The sequence below is a fragment of the Xyrauchen texanus genome, chromosome 24, assembly GCF_025860055.1.
Source record: "Xyrauchen texanus isolate HMW12.3.18 chromosome 24, RBS_HiC_50CHRs, whole genome shotgun sequence".
Taxonomy (NCBI): Eukaryota; Metazoa; Chordata; class Actinopteri; order Cypriniformes; family Catostomidae; genus Xyrauchen; species Xyrauchen texanus.
In genome coordinates this window covers 20,731,956-20,756,927 of record NC_068299.1, presented here as the reverse complement: position 1 = coordinate 20,756,927, position 24,972 = coordinate 20,731,956, and the positions used below count along the sequence as shown (strand labels likewise).

The following is a 24,972-nucleotide window of genomic DNA, read 5'->3' as shown; positions in this document are numbered from 1 at the left end:
ACTGCACATTAGTTTACATACACCATTTACTGTCCTGAGGCTGAAACTTAGCAAATATGGGAATCTGTGAAGTTGCTTTGATGGACTGTAAATTGTTTAGTCACCAGTAAATCAAGCCAATACTTGAGATAATAAGTGGTGGAATTTTCCGTTGTTTGTTCTGATGAATGGTGGGAAAACTTCATATTAGCATGACATCATTGATAAATTATTTGGTATCTTTGGGTATGGCATCTCAGCGGTGTTGTTGCTGGCAACAGCATCCTCACCAGCTGGCCCTGCAGTTTGTTATTCCTATAACAGAATCATTTCTGCTGTGTCAGGACTCAGGAGCAACATACTGGCACAGCAGATCACCGGCCGTGCTCATGCTGAACACCATCTTTTGTTCTTTTTATGTGGAATATTGTTGAGTTAGGCTGCTGAAGAGTACAATTAGTTGGAATTATACAAATTCTGCAGATGGTCAGGGTTTTTTTTTTTGTTAAGCTTTTATAAATCAGGAGGTGGGATGGCATGAGGGCTCTAACAAACATCCCTCTCAGTCGTGCATAACTGTTGTCTGGCATAACTGCTCCTGGGCTGACCATGCAAAAAGAATATTGTGGAAAAACTGCTATGAATCCACTTAACATTCTTTAGAGGCTGAGATCAATGTTGCTGGCATACATGCAAGGTCACAGCTATCACTACATCAATAACCATTAAGTGACATGTATATTTAGTATATATATGATAAATAATCTGATATGCATTTAATTGACACTATAGAGATTGCATATTGAGCAGTTTACTTAGTGACAGACAGGTCACCCAAAAATGGGCAGTCTGTCATCATTTCCACCCTCTTATGTTATTTTAAACACGTATAACCTTCCTTCCTTTCATTGTAAACTTTTTCCATACAATGAATGCTGATTGAGGCTGAAACAACTTATTGAACCAACAACTTTTTTGTCACACAGAAAAAAGTCATTCCGGTTTGGAACAACTTAAGGGTGAGTAAATGATGACAAACTTTTAATTTTGGGGTAAACTATCCCTTTAAGTTTCCGAGTGCATTAAAAAAAATAAAATAATGCAAGGTATTAAAAAGGATGATGAGTCATAGACTAAAAATATGTGCACAATTACCTTTGAAAATCCATCTGTCATGCTGTAATTCAATATAAGATCATTGGGGTTTCAATTTAAAATGTTATATGTAGGAACATGAGCATTTCTATGATTAAATGAGTGAGAACACAGATGGCAGAAACATCTTATCAGAGCGCAAAAGCAACTACAGGAGAAAAACAAGCTTGAAATCATATGGATTGCATTTGGCGCCTGTGATGACAGGCCATGTCTAAAAGATTAAAGACAGGATTTGATAAGAAAGGTGTGACCAGCCTACAGGTAGATATTAAATATTTCTTTGCCTTGACACACTGTATACATAACCATTTTAGTCCTTTTCAGAAATGAAAGAGCATTTCATTATATCAAGGAATAGGGTGACTTTGAGCATCTTTTCTGTACAAGCCATCATGTACTGTTCTTTCAAAACAGCAATATAGAAGACTTGTAGATGATTTGTTGCGGAGTCACTTGGTTGTTGGCTATCACAGATCCACGACTGTGTATACAAGAGTAAATCCAACACAAACACAAATATGTCAATATCAAGACAATTCTACAGTATACACAATACATGACATGTTGTGCGTCACTGGTAAAACAGTTTAAGAGCAAAGCAGACCCGTTTTGCTGACTTGCGCACAAAAGAATTCCTGGAGAGTATCCAGTGCTCACAATAATAATGAGCTTTTGACTGATCACTTACAATAATGACATGTTAATACAGTCAGTTTAACTTAGTATTAATATCTTTAATACATTATAATAACACTTATAAGGCCACTGCAGGATGTTTTTCTTCTTAGAATTTCAACAAGTTTGATAAATTGCTTTATTTTATGCATGTACGCCATTTACAATAAAACTAGCTTATTATAGAGTTGCTTTTCAAAAATGTATTTTGCTTCTTAATATATCTCTGTAGCCTTTCAGCATGTGGAAGTCGCCAATGCAATAAAATTCATGCTCATAATTATTCAGCATCTACAGCATAAAATGTTCTGAGAGTGATTTTGCATGACTTCGCCAAATCATGCAATATACATTCTAAAATCCAACAGTATTTTTATTTTTTTATGCATTTGGCAGACACATTTATCCAAAGCGATTTACAGTTTACATATTACAGGGACAATTCCACCCAGAGTTAAGTGCCTTGTTCAAGGACACAATGGTGGTGGCTGTGGGGATCAAACCAGAGACATTCTGATTAACAGTTATGTGCTTAAGCCCACTACACCACCACCACACACCATTTTCAAATGTTGATTTGAAATTGAGGCTAATGTTCCATACAAAAGCTGTACAATGGCATTTATTAATTTCTCTAATTAAACACCATGAGTAATCAAAGGCTAAATATAATCAAAGAGGCTTAGTCCATTAGAAATGTTCTGGTTTTTTTTTTAAAGATTTATCATCATTCTTTACAGTTGACTGCACATTGAAATGCTGCCTGAACAGTTTGCAAATCAAACTCACTCATAATGTTTGGATTCCTTAACCTTTAACTTTATTAAGCATAAAAACAAAAGACAGCAAACAGATGGTGAAATTAAGTAACACAGATGTAAACCCAGTGAGGAAATAGACGCTACTAGCATTTTTAATAAAAAAAAATTTTGTTTTACAAAAAGTGTTGGAAATTTTCTTAAAGCTTATTTCTTATAGCGGTGACATTTTTCTATATTTATCGTATTTTCTATTTTTTGTGGTACTGCTTTTTAATGAACAAAAAGACGTCCTCATCCACATTATTATCATTAATTATAAATATTGCAAATATGGCCCAAATTACACAGACAAAATTTTAATATAAATCAATATGCAATGTAATGAATGTGTGAGGGTTTTGAAAGTGTATAATAATCTACACTACAGTAAACTTTACTTTTTACATTCTTAATGGTACTTCCTTGATTAGAAAGGTTAAATGTATATAAATATGCAATCTAAAATTCTTCAATAGTGATTCCGATTTCTCTTTTGTAAATGAGAGAGCTTGAAGTTTTCAACTAGGATCAAACTCGCAACTAAATCATTTAAAGTATTAAATACAAGTTAAAGTGTTTTGCATCATCCTTTGGATGTGTTGTTATTTGAAAGGAATCAAACCAATGTGCAATATACTGGATGTATTCACATATACAGTATCATACATAGTCTGTACAATTGATTTGAAATAATTTAAAAAAGTTTCCCCAATTTCTAACTATATTAACAAACAAAATAGAAAAACTCACAAAGCTGGACACGAGTGCCTGTTCAGCAAATTCTACCTTTGACATACGACCCGACAATTATATCAAGCACCAGAATGTGCAGCAATGCAATATTGACACATTTCATTCATAAAATCTGCCTTTTTATAAATATGGAGAAGCTCTTTACAATTTTGTGAGTAAAATTACTGTTCAACTAAATTATCTTGTAACAACTTGGGTATGGCTAGGCACAATAAAATCCTCCAATTAATTAACATTTTTGACAAGCCAAAATCAGTGTGACATTAGCAGTAACTTTGGGAAAATTGTGATAACATTTAGGGGAAATAAGTTCTTAAACAGGTCAATAAACATGGATTAAGTCATAAACATGATTAGATTATTTTCCTGAACAGCAGTTATATGTTACAATATGACCACGTACATACATCAAGTAATCAGACATTTAAACAAAAAACACAGTCAAGGCACAACATAAATCTGATTACATTCTATTATATTGAGTACTTTATTAATCTAGATACAGATGAATAATGGCAGTAATAATCCTGGACCTTGTGATGTCCAAATGGACCTCAATATCCATTTTAAGGTACACTGATAGCAAGAACCAGGTACATATGTCTTATAAAATGTTTTTCACATGCATGAATATTCATAGATATTACTGGACTCTGCACTGAAGTACTGCAAGAAAACTAGTATATACAAAAACAAAACAAAAATCCTCAGAGCTGCAGTGTTTGCACGCAGCAACAATACAAGAACGAGTCACTGCATGTTCTTAAGTTTTACCTTGAAAGAATATCAGGGACACTGTGAATGAAAAGAGCAAGTCTTGTCCTTAGTGTGTGCAAAAAATTCAAATAGCAGACATGAAAAAACTGGTCAGAACAATTACATTGCTTTATCGTGTTTGAAGGTCCCTCTCTTTCTCTCTCTGTTTTCTGCTTGCAGTGGCATTTCAGTCCCATTTTTAACTATGCTTGAGCCCCCCAGTGGCTGACCGCAATAAGCAAAGACAGGACTGCCAGCATGGAGCGCAGCCAGTGCCAGAGAATCGGCGGCTGCCACAGGGAGTCAGTCTGTTAGCCTCTCAGCAGGGAGCATGGCGAAGAGACAGGAAGAGAGAGCCTCGAGTTAGCGGCCTGCCAGCACCCCCACTACCAGGCACCACCTCAGGGCCGATGAAACCTGCCAAAACACAGAGAGAGCAGAAGCTATTTTAGGACCCATCCCAACAAACAGAACAAAGAACAGATCTGAGAAATATTTATGGGAAACGAGGCATCTATGTGGAAAAAGCAGCTGATTAGATCTTATCATCAATAGTACAGCAAGTCTACCAACCAATCGAGGCACTTATCGAACTAAGATTTCGGGCAAATAAATAATGCAGAAAAACGCATTGCTGTTGTAATTGCAATTTATACATCCATTTCCACCGATTTGACCCATATCGTTGCAAACATGAAAGGTGTGCATTTTTCTGTTGTTTTACAGTAGTCTTGCCCTAGTAGTATTGAGTCAGAAATCGCATACTGTCAGAGTATGTGCTGTATTTGACGAAGGACACACTTTTTTGCAAGTAAAACAATACGTTCTTTGAGTATGCATGCGAGTAGGAACAGATTCCAGGCATAATTCATCCAGAGGATGCAATATTGACTTTTGACCTGAATATATGACGTAATAATAACCCCAAAAATCAGTACACATGTTCAGATTTTTAAACATGTATACTGATGTGTTTGTTGTACATTATACTAAGCAAAAACCTTTCAACCTCCTTTGATTAGGCAGTGTTGGAGAAGCTATTTTGCAACTGTAGTTTGACAAGCTACTCATCATTTTAAGTAGTTAAGCTACAGTCAAGCAACTCTTTTGAAAAAAAAGTTAGCTACACTACAAGCTACTATCAAAAAGTACCAACTACATTTAAACTACTTAATGAGGCAATATATTTTTATGTTACTATCAAACCAATAATATTAATAACAAAATGTACACTAATGACATTTATTAATTAATGTATTAAAGAGCACCTACTATGGAATTTTGAAAATTACCTTTCATGTACTGTGTAACATAGATTTAAGTGAACAAAAACATCCTGCAAAGTTTTATATATGAAAGTTCACCGAAAAAAAATTATTGTCTCTCAAAAGTAGGAGTCGACTCTGAGTCAATGTAATGAATCGTTTTTCCAATAAGTCATTTTCCTTTTCGTTGTGACGTCAAGACGAAAAATTATCAAATTGGCCGCGCTCACTCATTGCGCGCGCAGACACCAGGGAAAACTTGAAAACATCATGTTGACAACAAGACGCTGTGTTCTGAAGTGCATATCAAAAGCGACCTTTTTTTCACTGCCCAGGGACGAGCATGTGAAGAATCAGTGGCTAGAGTTTATATTTACAACTATACCACACAAGTATAGCCCGACCCTTGTGCTGTGTTCGCATCATTTTAATGACGATTGCTTTACGAACATGAATGCTTTCAAGTGTGGATTCGCGAGCCGGTTGATACTGAAGGAAGGTTCAGTACCAAGTTTATTTGTATCAGCTTCCTCCTCCGAATCACAACCTGTGAGTATTATTAATAATTGTTGCTTTTGTGTTTTTTTAGCATGCTTAAGTATTTGTGTGTGTTGTGTAAGTTACGCTCAGCGCAGCTTCTAGGTCTCCAATGTAAATTTTTTTGAAATATGTGAAATGTTTGTCGATGTTATTGGAGTTGTCATAAAGAATAGAGCAATAACTTGTAGTAATGCAGTGCTTTACCAATATGTTTATGCGTTGAGCTAACGCAAACAATAACTGATTGGGTGTTTACCAACGAACTTTGGGCTATGATCGCTAACATAAATCAACTCAAATTCCTTCTCTGATTTTGATTTTTTACTACAAAGAGGTGATGGGCGTTCCGTTTCCGACAATCTCTGCACAGAGTATACCAATCACAACTGACTGACTTTATCATCTTCAGATTTACCTGCCCCTGTAGGTCTTGTAAAGGTAAACAAACTGTGGTTGCTCGATTTATATAACTATCAGACAATCTCTTCTTATCCAAGTGAGCTGTGATAAGCTCTCAGTAGATGGCGGTAATTCACTATTTTTGTTTGTGATCTGCGATTACCAAAGACGACGACGACGCTGCCTGATTCTGATCAGCAGACAGAAATACGCTGCCTGATTATCAGACGTTTTGCCGGTAAATGTTTGGCTTCTACGCAATAAGGAAGGCTGTTAGTTATCATCTGACCAAAATGATGTAGCGTTTGGTCACGCTACCCCACTACTTGCTGTAAAAAGTAGTTCGCTACTGGAAAAGCTACTCCGTTTTAATAGCAGCTGAGCTTCTGTCAAGCTAATGAAAAATGTAGTTAAGTTAGTAGCGTCGCTACATGTAGTTAGCTACTCCCCAATGCTGTGATTAGGCTTCTAGTACACAACATTACCTGGTAAACTGTCTGCTCTCTTCATGGACCTCCATCTCTTTGCTTTTAAATTCATTGAGTTCTTTACGTATAGCAGCCTGAGAAAAAGAAGAGAAAGAATGACAATCAATTCTGTTCCAGGACAACTGAAAATTTGTAATGCAGGAGACTTGTGATGTAAAGCTTTATCACAATGTTAATGTAATGCTATGTAATGTCACTTACAAAAACAGCACTTCCAAATGCTGTACCCAGTATAATCAAATACCGATATTTTTAATTTGACAAAATATGATGACTTAAACACACAAATTCAATGCCCAGTAGGTGGCATCTGTGATTTGTTCTTCTCTTAACTATAAATGAGGAAATACACTAAAATACACATTCATTTGCACCTTTCACCAGGTTAAACACAGCAGACTTAAGTCTTTGATTAGATGTGTTGTTCATCATTTTTCTCAGTCATTAATATTAATGAGCTATATAGATATAATGAGCTATAAGCTCTAAAAAGCTAGGTATGGACGCATCAGAGCTCAACACACATGCACAATTTAAAGCTACAGCATGACAGAAAAATGTCTTACTTTATCCCCAGGGGTTAACCTGGTCCACGGCTTGTCAGCACGCCGATCATAGTCTTTTGCTTCTGTGACCTCCACGTATTCATTGAACCGCAATATTCTTCGTGCCACTAACTCTGCGACTGTGGGCCGCACACTTAGCTGCAGACACAGAGCAATTTCATCAGTCACCTTTTAATGTGTGCAGTCACGTTCAATGGGAGTTTAAAATGTTCTCGCTAGCTAAAGTAACACGTTATTGTTTGTGTATGAACCAATTAATGCAAGTCAAACAAAGTCTTTGGCAAAGAGCCAGGTAATACACTTATATTAGGAGATCCGACTGATCTAACCAGTGAAAATATCTACGGGTGGTTTCTATGCACAGATATTAATATTGACATTAAGCCAATGCAACAGATCGAACTTCTGCGGTCATGACATGTGGCTATTTGTGTAATAACACATTACATTGTCCATTATTGCAGGTTCAGCCAGAACAGCTAAATTTTAATTCACTATTGATCCATTTTATAGATCTGGTCTTTTTGCCCATTTAAATTCTCTGTCCTGATTCTCCAAATACAATTGGGCATTAGGAGCATGTTAAATTAGAAGGGCCTAATTAAAATGCCAGACTACTAGCCACTTCTGGCCACCAATCTTGCTGCACATCGGGAATATTAACCAATTTACACTACCCATAATACCATGCTTATTTTAATTTGTAATTAACCAAAACAGGAATGTAATTTGTACTGCTCAAATTTTGCAATAGCAGGAGCAGCGTCTGACATTTTTAAATCATACATTCAACTACTTCCTCAAAATGTCATTTAGTCATGTTCATGTCTTTCTTTACTAACAAACTGATGTATATTGAATTACAAGGCTCCTCATATTTTAAATGTTTTATTTTATACCATGTACGGCCAGCAGAGGGCACAATATCCCACAATGCACCATTTTCCACTAGTTGAGGTCACAATGATGATGACTTTGATGCATGATGAGTCATAACTCTGTGCAGTATTACACTGAAGTAACAGGTTATTATGAGCTATTTGAAATTAGAGTGATAAACTGTTTAAAGTAACTTCATTCAATGATAGATTTCACATAAACAATTTCAAAAAGAAAATCTGTCTGTCGGACTGCAGACTGCATGCGGTTGTACCTTTCGGGAGAGTCTTCTTTTAATCTCCTGCTTGGCCTCTTGTTCTTCTTCCTCATTTTTTTCTAAAGTGGCACAAGAAAGATTATTTTATTTATTATTTTATATCCTATCCAATGACCTGTATTAGCTGTAATGTTTATGATTCACTTTCAAATCACTTAATCTGATATTTTGTATTATAATTTTTGAGTTTCCATAAATTCCTAAATATTGTATGTTTGTTAATGTGGCACTGTCATGGTTTAATTAAATCTTTGTGTTTTAGCTTCAAACATACTCCACCTGTATTTGCAACTGTAAATACCTAGGGCAGTTCATCCATGCAGTGCAGACGATTGGAGAACAACTACTATTGCGTGTAAGGAGGAGAAGACTATTTCGTCATGAATCTTCAAAATGATCATAACTGCTGCTATTTTGGGTAGCGATGATTGTCAAAACATTTCTGCTAGATTGGGCGGATACTACATTTTCCATAAGACCATAAGAATTGCTTGAGTGTTCCAATGTCCACTTAACTTTTTAATTAAGGGCCAATATTTGCACCTGGGGCATTTTTACCACATGAGTGTATGTTTTTGTGTCAAATATTTCAATCTACTCAGTTCACAAATTATCCATCTGAATAATTAACTAAGCCTGGAATAGAATATACAGAAAAATATCAGATGTTACAAAAAAAAAAAAAAAAAAGATTCCTTACAGAATACAAAATATTTTTTTTTTTTTACTTTTTGGTGACATTTTTGTCCTAAACCTGGGTTAATATCGGACCCTGATAGAGTCTTCAGTCATGGAATTTGATTTCAAATCATGTAGGTGATCCTGTTTGACATTTAATAGGTCATTTGTGTGTGATGGCAACAACCTCTCTGTTTAAAGTGATGTATCCTGTGATGATATTCTCAACCTTGAATACCATGCCCAGTTCCAGACCAAAATCACAGAGGGTGCTTCTGAAAATAGTGGGGGTGCTCTGGAGACATAATGTATTCAAATGTCGTTTTTGTTGTTTTGTTTAAATGCCAAAACAACTTGATGTTTAATCCACAAATGACACTATGAAATTGATCTTAGAACCGCTGATATAGAACACTTTACTCCGGAGCATAAATTGGAAGCAACAGGTGGTGGACCAAGTGAGATAATTCTTTATGCGTGAGTGGAGATCATAACCATTAAAATGCTCATGTGTACATTGAAAGCAGGATGTACTGATTTGCAAAATAATTCACATGTATTAGTTTTGATGCAGGAATTTTGTGTATGTGTTCACTGGGATTCAAGGAAATCTGCTTTGTATTATTAGGCTTACATATTCAATTGAGGGTGCTGTAGCATTTGTTCACAGGGCCTAACCCTTACCTTACTACATGAGACAAACTGATTACATTTTAAATTATATTTTAATTCAGGAAACAATAAATAATGATATAATGCAATTCTAGATTTGGGACATTAAAGCCCTCTTGGGATAGTTGCTGCTAAAAAGAATTATAGCATATTGAGTTTTGGGCAACACTAACTCTGGGAAATACTGACACTGTTTGGCTTATTCGAGCCAAACTCCATCATTATATTCTTAGTCTACATCAATCAAATCACAGCTATAAAAAAGGCAGCAGAACAGATGGAAAAACACAGGGTCTGCAGAACGACTGTGATACAATAAATGGGTATCCAACAGCAGATGCAACAATAAAGCAAGAAGAAACATTACAGCTTTGAGCACTCCAAACAAAATTACTGTCTACAGAATGAGATTGCTACAGAGCAAACATACGTTTCAGAATATTTCGTTGTTCGAGCTCTTCTGTGGTGGGCCTCTGACTCAGCTGTCTATGGAAAAACAAAACAAGAATCAGTCTGGGAGGAACCACACTGATCAGTCTCATGGTACATCACTAGTGTTAATTATAAAAGAGGGCATGTCCCTCAATCAAATAACATAAGTAAAATAATTATGACAAATAAAACTTGATCAGTGAAAAATTATTTAGATGTGAAATGTGTAAGCTCTTCAAAGATATGGTGAATAATACACACACACACACACACACACACACACACACAGAATATTGTATATTTGATCCATATCACTCACAAATCGTGAAAGGGCTTTCTTGATCTGGCAAGCTCTAATGTGATTGGCTGAATTTACACAAATGCTTGAAGTGAGTATGCACAGATTTCTTTTTTTTTTTTTTAATCAGTATGCTTGGAAACAAAGTTGTGTTCACAAGGTACCAGATAGATACAATGATTGCTTCTGAGGTAGAAATAATTACTGGATTTGCCAAAGTTTACAAGTTTAGTGGCACAAGGACTTCTGAGTTACCTGCATGTTAGTGAAATAGTCTGTGCTTATTATTTTTGGACAGGCAATCTATATACCTGTACATTCTCCACTATTTTTCAGTGTTTTAGAAACAGTTTGCAAAGACATCATTATTTATTGTTCTATGAATTTGTTTTTCACACTGTCTGTTATTGTGCTATGAGTTATTTCAGAACAAAAATGCCCCTAACACATAAAAACAAAAAGTACTGTGGTTTGTCAATTTGCATGTCAAGCAGGCGGTCTCTCACTGTCAAAATGAGCAGTTCTTGGTCAGAATAAACTGCAATGTGGTCCAGACCTTATGTCGTTTAGTCACTAGTGTCTATTTACCAGCAGTAAGGTCGAAGCAGAGGTTTAATATACCTCACTAATTTGCAGCCAATCTGCTGCCATAGTTCCTGTCGCTCTGTCTCTGACGTCCGGGGGAGTATGTTCTTCTCTTCTAGCTCCCTCTTGCTAGGCCGGTTTCCAAGTTTAATGGCAAGTGTGTCTTTGCGGTGAATTTTGCTCGCAAGGGAGCCTAGAAAAATAAATATTCACACAAAACACTGTCAGGTAACACAAGTGAAACATATGGAGTTTGTAGTGTGGAAAAAAAAAAGAAAAATGAGAAACAGGGAGGAATGTGGTGAGCATAGTGCACTGCCAACAACCCTGCAAAGCCTGCATGTCAAAAAGTAACACTGACGAAAGCCAGCATGTTTTTCCTGTTTGACAAAGTAAAGGCTTGGATCATAGCTTTGCCAAACTTCTTTGACATTACAAGATAAAGTTCCAAAATGCTGAAACCAAGAAAGATACCTCTTGGAAATGTATATCCGGTTTTGTTTTGATTATACATAAACTTCAGGTTGACGTGTACCTTTACTAGAATACTCTAAATACTTATACAGAAAGTGCAGCCTATTTAAGGCACAGTTCACAAAAAAAATTACAAATCTGTCTTCATTTAGTCACCCTCATGTTGTTTTAAACTTGTGTATATTTATTTCCTCTGTGAAACACAAAGGGAGATTTTATGTATGCGAAGTATACAATAAAAGTGAATGGTGACTGAGACATCACATTTTGATCATGCAGGATCAAAGTGAATTACAGTATGTCATCGTTTTCATTTTTGGGTGAACTATCCCTTTAAGGGTTTTGGAAAATAGCTGTTCAGCCAGAAAGTTTTCAATCAAGTTACATAATCTTAATTTGGCTAATGCCTTTTAATTCCTTTATTGATAGACAGGAAATATGGGGAGAGGGGGGGCTGGGATCGGGGAAAAATGCAAGCCAGACTTGAGCACGTACTAGAGGTATACTCATCATCATCTTCATCCTCCTCTTCATCATCCTTGTAGAGTATAGGCCCATCTGAATCAGAGTCATTGGCCTGGTTTTCTCTAATGGAGTCAGGAATGACCGTTACTTCTGGGCTTTCCACATTGACAGTTTGTGTTCTCTCTCCTTCCTCAGTCCCAACAAAACTACAGAAGACCAAACAAAAGAGACTTGCTAAAACACTTCGTAATCAAGGATCATCAGTTTACATCAAGACAAGAATATAACCAAGATTGGGGAAAATTCTAAAATTTTAAGATTCAGTCATAGAAAAAAAACATACTGACCTTGTGTTAACTAAAGTTAATATGGCTTAAATCCGAAAACATTATGAACACCTAACTATTTAAGGAGAGAGTTCACTGAAAAATGAAAATGCTGTCATCATTTACTCACCCTCATGCTATTACACTCTCTTTTGAATTTATTTTTTAAAGGAACATAAACCTTTTGTGTTTCACAGAGGAAAGTCATACAGGTAAATTATGACAGAAAATAATGACATAATTGTAATTTATGGGCAAACTATCCCTTTAACTGTCCAAAATTCATGTTTACAGACTCAGAAAGGGCAACACTTATAATCATGTTATGATGTACCAAATTTGACAAGTCAAAATATACCAAAAACTTAATCACTAACTTAGTCCAATCTAAGTTACGAGATGTCTAATTTGACATTTCATGAAATACTTGGACACAAAACCAGCTATTTTGGCATACTATGAATAAATACCACAACTAAAACCTAAAAATAAATATTTTGCCAGAAGTTGCATCATAGCATTATAGTTACATCATTGTGAGTTAACCCCATCCTCATTAAATGTCTGTTTGCAAGAAGACATACAGCATGACTGGACTAAGCCAAAATATTCAGTAAGAAAATATTGAGCATCCACATGTTCTGGGAAATAATATTAAAGCATTTTTAAAAGTTTAAGTTCTTTAAACTTGCAAGTGTCTTAAAAATCCAGTGTTCGTGTGCAAGATGCGGAAAAAAACAGCGCGACACTATGCGAGATACAAAGATGTTTAGTGCATATTTAGAAAAAAGAAATAAAACAACACAGGCAAACTCAAAAAACATGTTCCGTGTGAACAGACCCTTATAGTAGATTTTGCCAATAAATACATACGGTATGTGAATACATGTAAACTCACCTCTGTGTTTGGTCTGCTGTTGTCTTTACCTTTTCTCCTTCACTCTCTGCGCTTACAGGTTCATTTAAAGTGTCTGAGGAAAGTTCATGTGAGGATCCAGTGAAGGCGGTTTCCTCTGTTGCATCGTTAACATGTGGCTTCTTTTTGTCCAGCTCCACGGAGGATTCCGCAGGACGATTTGCACCCTTCCCATCCTGAGATGTCTCCTCAACTGACTTCTCATTAGTATTAGAGGTCACTTTTTTCTTTTGGTCCTTTTTAGAGGAGCTTTCCAGAGGAGAGTTACCCATATAAGATGAGGGTTTGGGAGGGGGCCGCGGTGCCCTGGATGGTTCAGATTTCTTGACAGACTTTATTTCTGCTGCTGTTAGTTGTGCTTTGTTGTTCTTTGGGGTCTTCGAGCAGGTCACTGAAGATGATTGTCCTGAAGTTTGAGTGGAATTCTTGGATGTGACTACAGTTTTCTTGGGATTGGAAGATTTAACTGTGAAGAAATGCATTGATATCAGAGAACATCTAGAAAAGATTTTAGCATGCGTGCTTGTGGCTATGCCAATAACAGTGGCATGACTTCAAATATAAAAAGAGCTAAACAAGACTCAGAGATAAGAATTAAATTGATCGGTTGTACTGAACAGCATCTCAGTGCTAAGAGGTAATGTCAGATGGGTAAAGTTCACTTGCAGGCTCATTTCACATTCACAAGAGCCAGAAAGATCACAAAATTTCTTATCATAAAACACTCTAATCTTACATACACTTATAAAGTTACTTAAAATGCAATGCAGTACATGAGTTGAAATTAAATATACTAAATTAAATAGAATTGCTTAATAAAATACAGTGCTCTCAAAAGAATTTGGACACTTAAGCAACACTTCAACAAATCTTTGCGTTATACAACAAAATATCAAACAAAGTGGCATTTATTTTATAGAGATATGGCACAGACACACTTCTCAAGATATTGTTAGTTTTTTTAGGTTTCAGATAATAAAACAATAGATGTGCAGTTCAAAAATAAAGACAAATTAAGATTTGAACACTTTATAGGTTGTCGAACTTTGTGGAACATATCCAAAGTTGCTGTGATGAACTTCACCTGTGGTTACTCTGATATGGTAACTGCGAACTTGAGGAGGAACTAACTTCATACATCCACTAAAAAACCCTTGAGACCAATTTTTTAAATACTGGCTTGCAAAAGTTTAGTTCTGTAAAAATAGATAATTTATAGCCTCATTTGTTTGCAGATGCCACTTGGTTAGATATTTTGAACAGTATGTGATAACATTGACATTTTTAAATGCGACTTGTTTAAAAGTGTCCCTTTTTGGGGCCACTGTAAATATCAGAAAAGTCTTCTGTATAATGAGGAAGTTGTAAAGCCATCAACGCAGAGCATAATATACACAATAAATGGGCAAAAGGAACAGCAACAATGTAGAAAAACTGATTCCCTGCAGCACAAATGTACAAAGTCCAGTAACATTTTCAAACATTACATCAATAAAAAATGATATTATACTACCGATGAGAGAGTAGATATGTAAAGCAGGCAAAAGCACAGAGACAACCTTACTGGTCTCAAATGAATAAGGGTGGGATCCTACAGCTTTGAATATCATAAGCCCAAACTAGTCAAAACCTATAACTGGCATGCAAGTATTGTGAAAACAACGCTCACTTAAACTGCACATTTGCCTGTTATCAAACAACGGCAGATATCTATGACATTCCTGATTTAATTTTGCACAGAAGTTTTCCAAAAAAAGGGTAGATCCCAACGAGGTCAGAAGGGGGTTACGCAGACAGGACCCCTCCATGCAGAGCATGCAAACACGATGCTCCATTCATATACTCATATACTTACCATTGGCACTTCGAGTGGTTTGCTTTGAAGGAGGCGTGGAGGAGACCTGCTTACTGGTGCTTTTGGTCACTTTTTTAGCCCCTGCTTGGCCAACTATCTTCACACCTGTGACCGTGGCCTCAGCGGAGGGCTTTGGGGGAATGACCTGGTGTTTTTTAGCGGGGGCTTTTGGAGTGTCTGACGCAGTGGCCTGCGGGCTGATCTTGATGTCATTCCTCTCTACAGGAGCACAGAGGAGCAAAGCACCCTAAACTGTTATTGACCCAGGTCACCCAGATCAGGTCAGTAACTAAATCGGTAGTGTAAATACAATAAATAGCATTTCAGGAGGAAACTTTTTTTGGGGGTGTGGGGGTGTGAATGATCACATCATATAACAATTCCAAAATGTGAAAGAGAATTGTTGTCACCACAGTGTTAGGTTATTTTTTAAATGTTAGCATTTAGACTCTAAATTCCAATTGGATGAGCCACGTTCAAAATCATTCTGAAATGCAGATAAGTTGCTATGTTGCTTGGCAACCGTAAATAGCCCACAGTCAGGCTTATGAACTATATAAATTGGCAGAAGAATTGTTTAGTCTGATCATTTATTTTCATAAATATTTAACTATGTAAATAATCAAGTTACAATTATAACGTGGCAAATGGAGACTTCTCACCACCAGTATGATAGTATTTTTTTTTTAATTTTAAGTGTTCTTATTGGATGATTTAAATTATCTAAATCCTGATTGGTTCAGCCATGCTCAAAGCCATTGTACAATTTGAAAAGCGCACACCTGTGACTGCACATTCTACATTATTGCGGCAAGCTCTTACATTGTGTGGTAACTTAATTGTAAAACAAATTATAGAAATAATATTAGCAAAATTGTTTATATTCATATTGATATCGACAAAAGCAATAAGTCACTCAAGGCCGTGAGTTTACCATGGACACCCATTGCCCATGATAAAAACTTGACCTTCCTTAAAGATGAACATACAGCACACTGGAAATAATCTACACAGGAAATCTTCAACAATTAGTTTTTACTTGTGTTGTTAATTAAAGACATGATCACATCCCTTTTGAGGATGTGATCATGTCTTTAATTAGTTTTTACTTGTGTTGTTAATTAAAGACATGATCACATCCCTTTTGAGGATGTGATCATGTCTTTAATTAGTTTTTACTTGTGTTGTTAATTAAAGACATGATCACATCCTTAAAAGGGATGACATTTGCTTTGAAGCTACACAGCTTCCTTTAAACACTGCAGTTCACCATATATGTTCACTGACAGTCATCATTCATTCATTTTGTTACAGAACATTTGCCCTTACAGACTTTGAATTTATTAATGTCGGTCTCAAAATATTAAAAAAAAAAATGGCGTGCAACTTTAAAATACATCATTACGACTTGTGCAATATATTTAAAGTCTTCTGAAGCCATACAATCTGTTTGTGTGAGGAACTGAAATTTAAGTTGTTATTCACTGATCATTTTCACCTCTGCCAAAGCTCACAACTAGCTCACATCCAGCCCACCTCAATATCAAGATTCAAATATGGGCCATTGATACCAAAACAGATTGGTTTGCGCTTATGTAGTAATCAAACTTGCAATGTGAACATGTGATACATGAAAACTTCAATCGAAGCTTGGGTATAGCACATATCCAGCCCACATTATAGTCCAGCTGATAGATGCTTTGCGCCACCAACCATATTGAGGTCAAATTGCTTGTTGATTAGCGTCACCTATTGTAAAGCCGCAAATGTGTTAACAGTGATCAATTGCGTCTCTTTCTATGTGAATGGGCCATTTGTCGACAATTCGCCTCTCATAATTGCATCACAACTTTGCCTTTAGATTAACAATTTCTACAATAGCCATTTAAATATTGATCAATTTGATCTGTGCATGCACTGAGCAAAATACTATCAAGGAAAATAACAACAATACAAGCATGCTGCAAAATCCATAAAAAGACTTGTTTGAACAAAGTATCACAGGGTCAATCAGTAGCTCTCCAATCAAGCGGAGTAATGTTACTCATTAGTGCCTCAATTTTTAAGATCAAAAGAGGCTAAATGATAGATTAGTGGCAAGATTAGACTTCACATCATATCTTACAATTGAGTTGGCCCTCTTCCCCTGTTATGGATGAATTAAACAAAAGACACACTTAAAAAATGCTCAAAAGCATTACCTTCTGGGTCTTCCGCAACAGTTGACAACTCTGCCTTTTCTTCAGGTGCCTTGTCTTGTGTCTCAATGTCCACTTTGACTTTTTCAGTAACTTCACCAGGCACGGCATGACCGTTCAAGGTCTCTGTGCTTAAAGGATCATCTAAAGATAGGTAAACATGGCTTCAGTTATCATGGAACTTTTTACCAAATCTGATCTAGACTGCATGTCTGTATTTTAAACGACAAGTCAAACAGCTGCAACATTAATGCATTTGGTAGATGCTGTTATCCAAAATGACTTTAGGTGCATTAAAGCTATACATTTTATCAGTTCATGTGTTCCTTGACAATCGAACATGTGACTTTAGTGTTGCTAGTGCCATGCTCTTAAACAACACTGTTCAACAAGAGTTTTGGTATTGTAAAACTCTTTCTGCTGTTGGAGTAGCTTGCTAGTTTTGTTTGCATTTTCATTTATTATGCAAAGCAAATTCATACATTGCTTAAGATTCACACGTGAGATTGAGGACTCAATAGATGTAAAATGTGCAATTTAGAAAGATACCTCCTGAAAAGGAGAGATAATACAAAAGTTAAACAAATTTGCCAATTTGAATTTTTTAAAGACTAAGTTGAAAGAGGTGAATCAAAGCCTAAAAAAATTGACAGGGAATCTTCTGTTCTCACATATAGGGGAAGTCAATTCAATTCAATTTGAATGTGTGTAGAGCAAAGTGTAAAGCTTTGATTAAATGGAGAACATCAATGGAAGCTATTTAATGAAAAAATACATTTTCACAAAGTACTTGAGTGTTAAAACAAAGAACAATCTTGACTTGTAGAAGCCTCCTCTGGTTCTCAATTGACTATTCAGTGGTACGTGTGGCTATGGACAGAAAAATGTGCTAATTAATTTGTCTTAACTGTCGGTGGTGGAACCATAGTGTTTAAAAGATTTTGGCTGAAAACCCACTGGCACTTCATGAAGTGGATACACGTTGAGTCCTCCAATCACCATTGTGCCCTTGAGCAGGGCATTTAACCTTGGGATGCGTCTGGGAACTGTCCCTAAAGAGACATGTATTATAAGCCGTTTTGGATAAATAGGGTCTCCTTAGTAAAGGCTGATTTATATTTCTGCATCAAACCCATGCCGTAGGCTCCACGTAGTGGCCAACACATTTGTTTGCATTTATAGTCCTGCGTTGGTTTGTCTGCGTCGTTCTGAGTACACAGCAAAAATGCTAACTATAGGTTTCAAAAATAAGCAAAACCAATGCAAGTAAAAATATTTATTAAATTAATGTAGCATCAAAAATTAGTTCAAAGTATGTGAACATGTTGAAATGTAGGTAGGCTACATATGATTGTAATACATGTTACAGAAAATAAATTAGAAAATTATTGTATGCTTGATCTTAAATCACTTAAAGAATAATACATAAATATAATAATACATAATTTGCAATACTTTTGACATTCCATGCTGAAAAACAAATCATCAAATTAATTAACTACTCACCTGAATAACACAACATTGGTGTAGGTTTAAAGACATTACAATGCATATAGCAATATAACCAACTCTTATCAGGTGCCTTATAATTTGCTGACAAATTAGACGCGTTCCATGTCCATAACTTATGAAATACTGTATTATTATTACTACTAGTACACTACTGTCAAAAGTACGGCCAAATTGTCAAGCCGATCGGAAAGTTCGAGTAAATTACATTATTTCACTCACAAATAAAATAATATCAAGTAGCCTAATGGCCCGGAGAAAAAAAAAAAAAAGCTTTGAGTTTATAAGCTGTAAACTGACGTCTTTGTCGCATTTGGCTTGTAATTTCATGAAACACAAACAGACCCTTTTTTTTTTTTTTAACCTCACTGACCAACAGTGCAAGGAGTATGTACTGTATGAATGCTCTGGGCTGGCCATACAAAATATACCCAAGTCTCAGTATAACATTTCTTGAGATTCTCACCTTGGTCAGGTATAAGGACACCTTTCCTTATGAGCTCTTCTCGAGTTTGTCTGGTGGATATTTTCCTCTCCAACACTATAAAGATGAAAGATACAGAGCATGTCAAGCTATCTTTATATCAAGTTATTATTGTAAATTGCCACTGTTGTTGTCACAGTTCAATGAAATTGAAGGCAGCTGTAATATTTTGTGTGCAATAAAAAGGTATGATCCATGTGTCCATCCATCGCACATGGAAATTAAATCACCAACTGTATGCCATGCTGGAAGATGCAACAACTTTCTTAATAGAGTTGCGAGAAAATGACTAGCACTAAAATTATTACATAATGAACATATGCAATTTAGTGTTGCAGTAAGCATTAAAAGCAACCTGGTCTCATTGTGAAAACGTGACACTATATACATTTTTGCAAAACTTGTTATACGTGTCTCCAGGTACAATGCCCTGCAGTTTCCAGGAATTGTATTGAACTGAGGCACTACAACAACTGTATGTTTTCTTTACTTTCACTCAACTCATGAATTTAATAACTCATTATGACTTAAATATTTATTTTTTTCTCTAGTACTCAAATCCTGCTACTTTATGATATCCACTTTCACTCTAATGCACCTTTTGAAAAATGATCAATTTTAATGCTTGTATTAAAGACCCACCTATATACACTGATCAGCCACAACATTGTGCCTAATATTGTGTAGGTCCTCCCCATATTGCCAAAACAGCGACAACCCGCATCTCAGAATAGCGCTCTTAGATGCTGTTTTTCTCACCACAATTGTACAGAGCGATTATCAGAGTTCCCGTAGACTTTGTTAGTTCAAACCATTATGGCCATTCTCTGTTGACCTCTCTCATCAACCAGGTATTTCCATCCACAGAACTGCTGCTTACTAGATGTTTTTTGTTTTTGGCACCATTCTGAGTAAATTCTAGAGACTGTTGTGTGTGAAAATCCCAGGAGATCAGCAGTTACAGAAATACTCAAACCAGCCCGGGTTTAATTTGGTAAGATGTCTCTTTTAAACGCTTCGTTCATATTTTAAAACACTATTGGTTAGGTTCAGGCAAAGGTTTTAGGTTAGGGAGGTAAGCTTTAAAAACATCCATCTACAATTCACCTTAAAACTTTGCATGAATACAACACCATTTTACTTGCTTTTGGTGCCCCCAGCTGGACATTTCACTGGAAACCTGCAGCCAAACGTGTTATAGAGCACATACAGTTTGAATTGAAAAATGTTGTCATGTTCACGTAAATTTCATGAGATCAGGCTGGTTAAAAGACATGCAAACACCTATTAATAAATTGGGATGTGTCAGCGGCATACCACAAATCTTGCTTTGCTCCTGAATGCTAGTGGGATGTACCTTTGGAGAGGTCCTGGAACTTATCACTGGTCCTTTTCTTCCTCCATTTCCAAGGTTTAAAGATCTTGCCCAAAGTCGAGAGTTTCCCCTTTTCTTTGAGCTGAGGAGACTGTGAGCTTCCAACCACATCACAGTTGGCCAGAGAAGATTTTTCCAGTCCCTCCACTAAAAGTGAACACAGAAAAGAGGTGAGAGAAATTATTAAAAAGAAATCAAAATACTAAGCAGAGCTAAACAATGGAAAAGTGTCGACATGTTTTTTAACAGTAAATATGTCTGTGTGAATGAATGTTTTTATCCACAGCGAACACCAAAAATTAAAGAACCAATGAAATCACTTCACAAATCAGAATTATTTCCGGTGTTAACATATTTCCACTGAAACAGGACGTTGGGGGGGGGACAAATCAATGGGATACATTTTTTGCTTACAAGTTGGTGGCAGGTGGTTTTAGGGGGTGGGGGCATTCTCATTCTAGAAAGCATTTGATTGGACAAAAATGTGTGTAGTGCAAGATGATTCATCAATATTTTTATTCTGTATCTGCGGAAGACAACGACTGTACGTTTGAAATGTGTATATATGCAATAAGTTACATTTTTGCTCTACACTAGCACATAGATAAATAAAAGCCACAAAACTAAATGTTTTGCTTTACTAAGAAGCAAGAATATATTCTTCCATGAATGCATATGAATACTTGAATAAACTGATGAAAATGGGTCAAGCAAGATCTTTCATTACACAGTCACAGAACAGACTCATTTTTCATTACGTTCCAACTTGAAGTTTAAGGCTTGCAATTCAGCCAAGAATTTTACTCTTTTCCTCAACCACACATTAATCCTTCTTTGCTTTTCCCCATGGCTCATCCAATGGGATATTAAAGAAAATATACTTTAACACTCCATCCCAACATAACAAAAACAATGACACACATGCTGAATCTGACTAAACAGCACAGGTACATCTCACCAGATTAAGTGTAAAATTATCACAAGAGCATTAACAAGTGGCTTATCACAATCAAAGTGCTGAGAACAACAAATAAAGAGTCAGGCTCCAAAGCAATGAGACAATCGGTCATTCCAAGCAAATGCATACATACTTATATTGTTCTCTGCAGAAATTAAAGAAAAGACCTTGGTCACTAGTAGGTTTGGGGGAGTCATTGTTAAGGGGGCTTCACTACTAACTAAAAATCAATTACATAAATACTGAAAAGAGTAACATTCACATTTATTTCTCTGAGGTCTGAACTATGAGCTGTTATCACATTATCTGATTATACTGTCAAAACACAAGCTAACAAACTAAAAAAAAAAAGACAAACTGAAACTAAAAGACAGAACTCAAAGGCACACTTCATTTGTTGTTTTTTACTCTCTTCACAATGACCTTTTAAGTTTCAGAACTTTTTTTTTTTTTAATTTAAGCTAATGTATCAGCAACTGACTGGTTGACATATCCCACAAAGCTCCTCAAAATACAGTTGAGCATGTACGTGTTAAAACAGAAAAAGAAGTAATAAAGTGGTCGTCATGAGTTTTTTTTTTCAGTTCCCTATTCCAGAAATAACAATAATTAATATGCATAAAACAATAATAGATACATAAAACATTTTAATAAAATGAGTCATGTTCACACACCTCTACAGATTCAAATCTCAAGTCTAATTTAATTCTTAATTCTACATCCCTTTTGGTAAAAGTTTTCTATATAGACTGCAGACTAATTTCATACGTTTTTTTAAAGCATAATCTCTAAGATTTCCGTCTTAAATAGAACTAATATGGGGCTGTGGCAGGGCGGAGGGCGTGGCCGGGTTGTGATCATACACACCCGGTCCCTTATCAGGCCTCCGAGAGGGATAAAGGCCGACTGCAGAGGATTGTGTGGGATAGAGAGATAGTTTACAGACATGTCCTTCATTTGTGTATTTGTGTATTCTGTTTCAGTTTATTATTAAACTATTATTTATGTTGAAAAGCCGGTTCTCGCCGCCTCCTTTCCATTGACTGCTTTACAGGGACTTTTATCAAAATTATCTTTAATACTATGCCATTTTTAGAGTCTGTATGCTTATGTACCTTATCATCAATGCATAAACCAACACACTCTCATGGCAAAGTCGTCAGGATTCGTACGACTTTTCTAAATTAGGCTAATTCGTTTCATATCGTACAACTGCACTCATTTGAATTCCAACGACTTTCACTACAGCCAATGACGTCGCTGGACATCGTTCCATCTAATACGCAAAAATTACTTGCTTCTGTCACATACAACAGTTTCCTATCACGTTTACACACTCTGCTGATTGGTTAAGTTTAGATAAGGGGTCCTTAATGCCTCGTGCGTGGAACTCATGCTTACTTCCACATTAGACATCCGGGAATATGCACGTGATGAAGTCGTATGAGTTTATGCGAACAACATCGTGCGAGAACATACGAAATAAGCAACTCGTAAAATATATACAACTTTTCAAGAAATCAGGTTGGCATAACTGTATTGAAGCTGCTGTTAAATAAAGAAGCCAATTCCCACATATTATCATAGGAAAAAGGGTAACAGATTTAAAATTTTATCTAAACAGTACAATAACTTTCAGAAAAAAAATATTTATCCTTGTAAACCTAAAGACTTGTGTAGCTCAAAATTTCTAATTTTGAAAATTTCTGAAGTCAATTGCTTAAAAGTCTCAAGTACATTTTTTGCAACTTCCTCTTAGACTCCAGTTTCCATTTCTAGGTAAAAGTTTCTAAAACACTTAAGCACAAAACATCCTAAAAAGTTTAAGCAACCAGCATTGCAAAAACTTTAGCGACCAGCAAACACTTCCAATAAAGACTGGATGTTTTCACACAGAAATGTGTGAGGCTCACTGAGAGTCACATGCCACATGAGGCCACATGCAACAGGAATATACCAGGCAGTAGGGCTGCGACAACTAATCAATAATAGAAATCATCGACAATGAATTTCATTATCGATTAGATGTCTCCGTTAAACTACACCAAGCTAGCAATTGAGTGCATTTATTAAATCAAAATGGCGCAATCATATTGATTAAACTGCGCTTTGCGGTTAGTATTTTGTGCAACATCATATCTCGATTTCAGTGTCAATGTAATCAATTGTGCAATTGTGGATATCACTGATGTCTCAGAGGTCAAGATGTGCCTGTTTTTAAGTGTTTTAGATGGTTTATTCATCAAGCAAGCGCATGTAATACAATGGGCACTGGGATGAGATTTTTCAGCATAAATCTGCACTGTGCTTACACATGATTGTACTATATTAAACTGTATAATGCTGAATATTATGTACAATAATGCCAAGTGTCCTGATATTTGATGGTTCTCTTGAAAATGCCAAAAGTAATGTCTGATTTCAACGGTAAATGTATACTATGGCAAGCATTATTTTATTAAACATAATTTTGAAAAGAATAGTTTAGAAAAATGTAGGCAAATCAGTGACAATATTTTTTAAAACCTACAATATTAATTTGAAATGCTTAAAATGTATGTAATCATTGACAGTGTACAAGCATATATCTAAAATAATTATGTATTTTCAGCAGGACAGAATTAATAGCATTTCTATTCTGGTGTCACCATTGCCCTCTGCTAGACTGAGTTTTAGTCCCACTACATCCTGATGGATCTTTTTACTCTTTAATGAACAGTAGATTTTAAGTTTTACAAGAAAAAGAAAGGAACTTTTGATCTTATGTCCTGAAAGTAATAATAATTATAATAAATGTAATGTCCGTGGTCATTTCACCACCATCATCATGAGAATACCAAAAAGCTTCTTAACTAACCCATTCTCCTCAAGGAGCCACAGACACAGACTTCATTGGCCTGTCAACAACCAGTTAGCCTCTGATTGAATTATTAATAGATTATGTTACTCCTATAACTCCCAGTGATGCATACAGTTCTTAAGATCAAGCCTCAGAGGATCAATTAAAACAAAGAGAGCACCGGTTCACAGCTGAGCAAGGATAATTCATCTGAAGGGCACAGATGGAGATTCTTCAGGGTAGAGCTACATTATTGAATTACTTTGTTTACTGATGCCAGTCTGATACTTTAGGCACTTAAACAGTTGCATGATTATATTAAACAAATAATATGAACATATACTGTATCAGCGCTACCTCAAATTATGATCAA

The 24,972-nt window shown here is 35.9% G+C and overlaps 1 protein-coding gene across 3 annotated transcripts in view; it reads right to left on the bottom strand.

The window, feature by feature from the left end:
• Nucleotides 1–2,615: 2,615 nt before the first annotated feature.
• The window catches only part of LOC127617968 (phosphatase and actin regulator 2-like), a 39,251-nt gene continuing 16,894 nt past the window's right edge, over nucleotides 2,616–24,972 (bottom strand). For 2 of the 3 annotated variants that reach the window (XM_052090161.1, XM_052090160.1), the window contains exons 2-12: nucleotides 20,785–20,949; nucleotides 19,410–19,484; nucleotides 17,438–17,578; nucleotides 13,364–13,847; nucleotides 12,170–12,345; nucleotides 11,237–11,393; nucleotides 10,316–10,371; nucleotides 8,533–8,594; nucleotides 7,380–7,517; nucleotides 6,811–6,887; nucleotides 2,616–4,538 (exon numbers count right to left, since the gene is read on the bottom strand). In XM_052090161.1, coding sequence (XP_051946121.1) covers nucleotides 4,523–4,538; nucleotides 6,811–6,887; nucleotides 7,380–7,517; nucleotides 8,533–8,594; nucleotides 10,316–10,371; nucleotides 11,237–11,393; nucleotides 12,170–12,345; nucleotides 13,364–13,847; nucleotides 17,438–17,578; nucleotides 19,410–19,484; nucleotides 20,785–20,949 — 1,547 coding nt within the window. In that variant the 3' untranslated portion in view covers nucleotides 2,616–4,522. Of the gene's footprint in view, nucleotides 4,539–6,810; nucleotides 6,888–7,379; nucleotides 7,518–8,532; nucleotides 8,595–10,315; nucleotides 10,372–11,236; nucleotides 11,394–12,169; nucleotides 12,346–13,363; nucleotides 13,848–15,236; nucleotides 15,456–17,437; nucleotides 17,579–19,409; nucleotides 19,485–20,784; nucleotides 20,950–24,972 lie in introns of all 3 variants that reach the window. The other variant, XM_052090162.1, reaches the window with a different exon arrangement.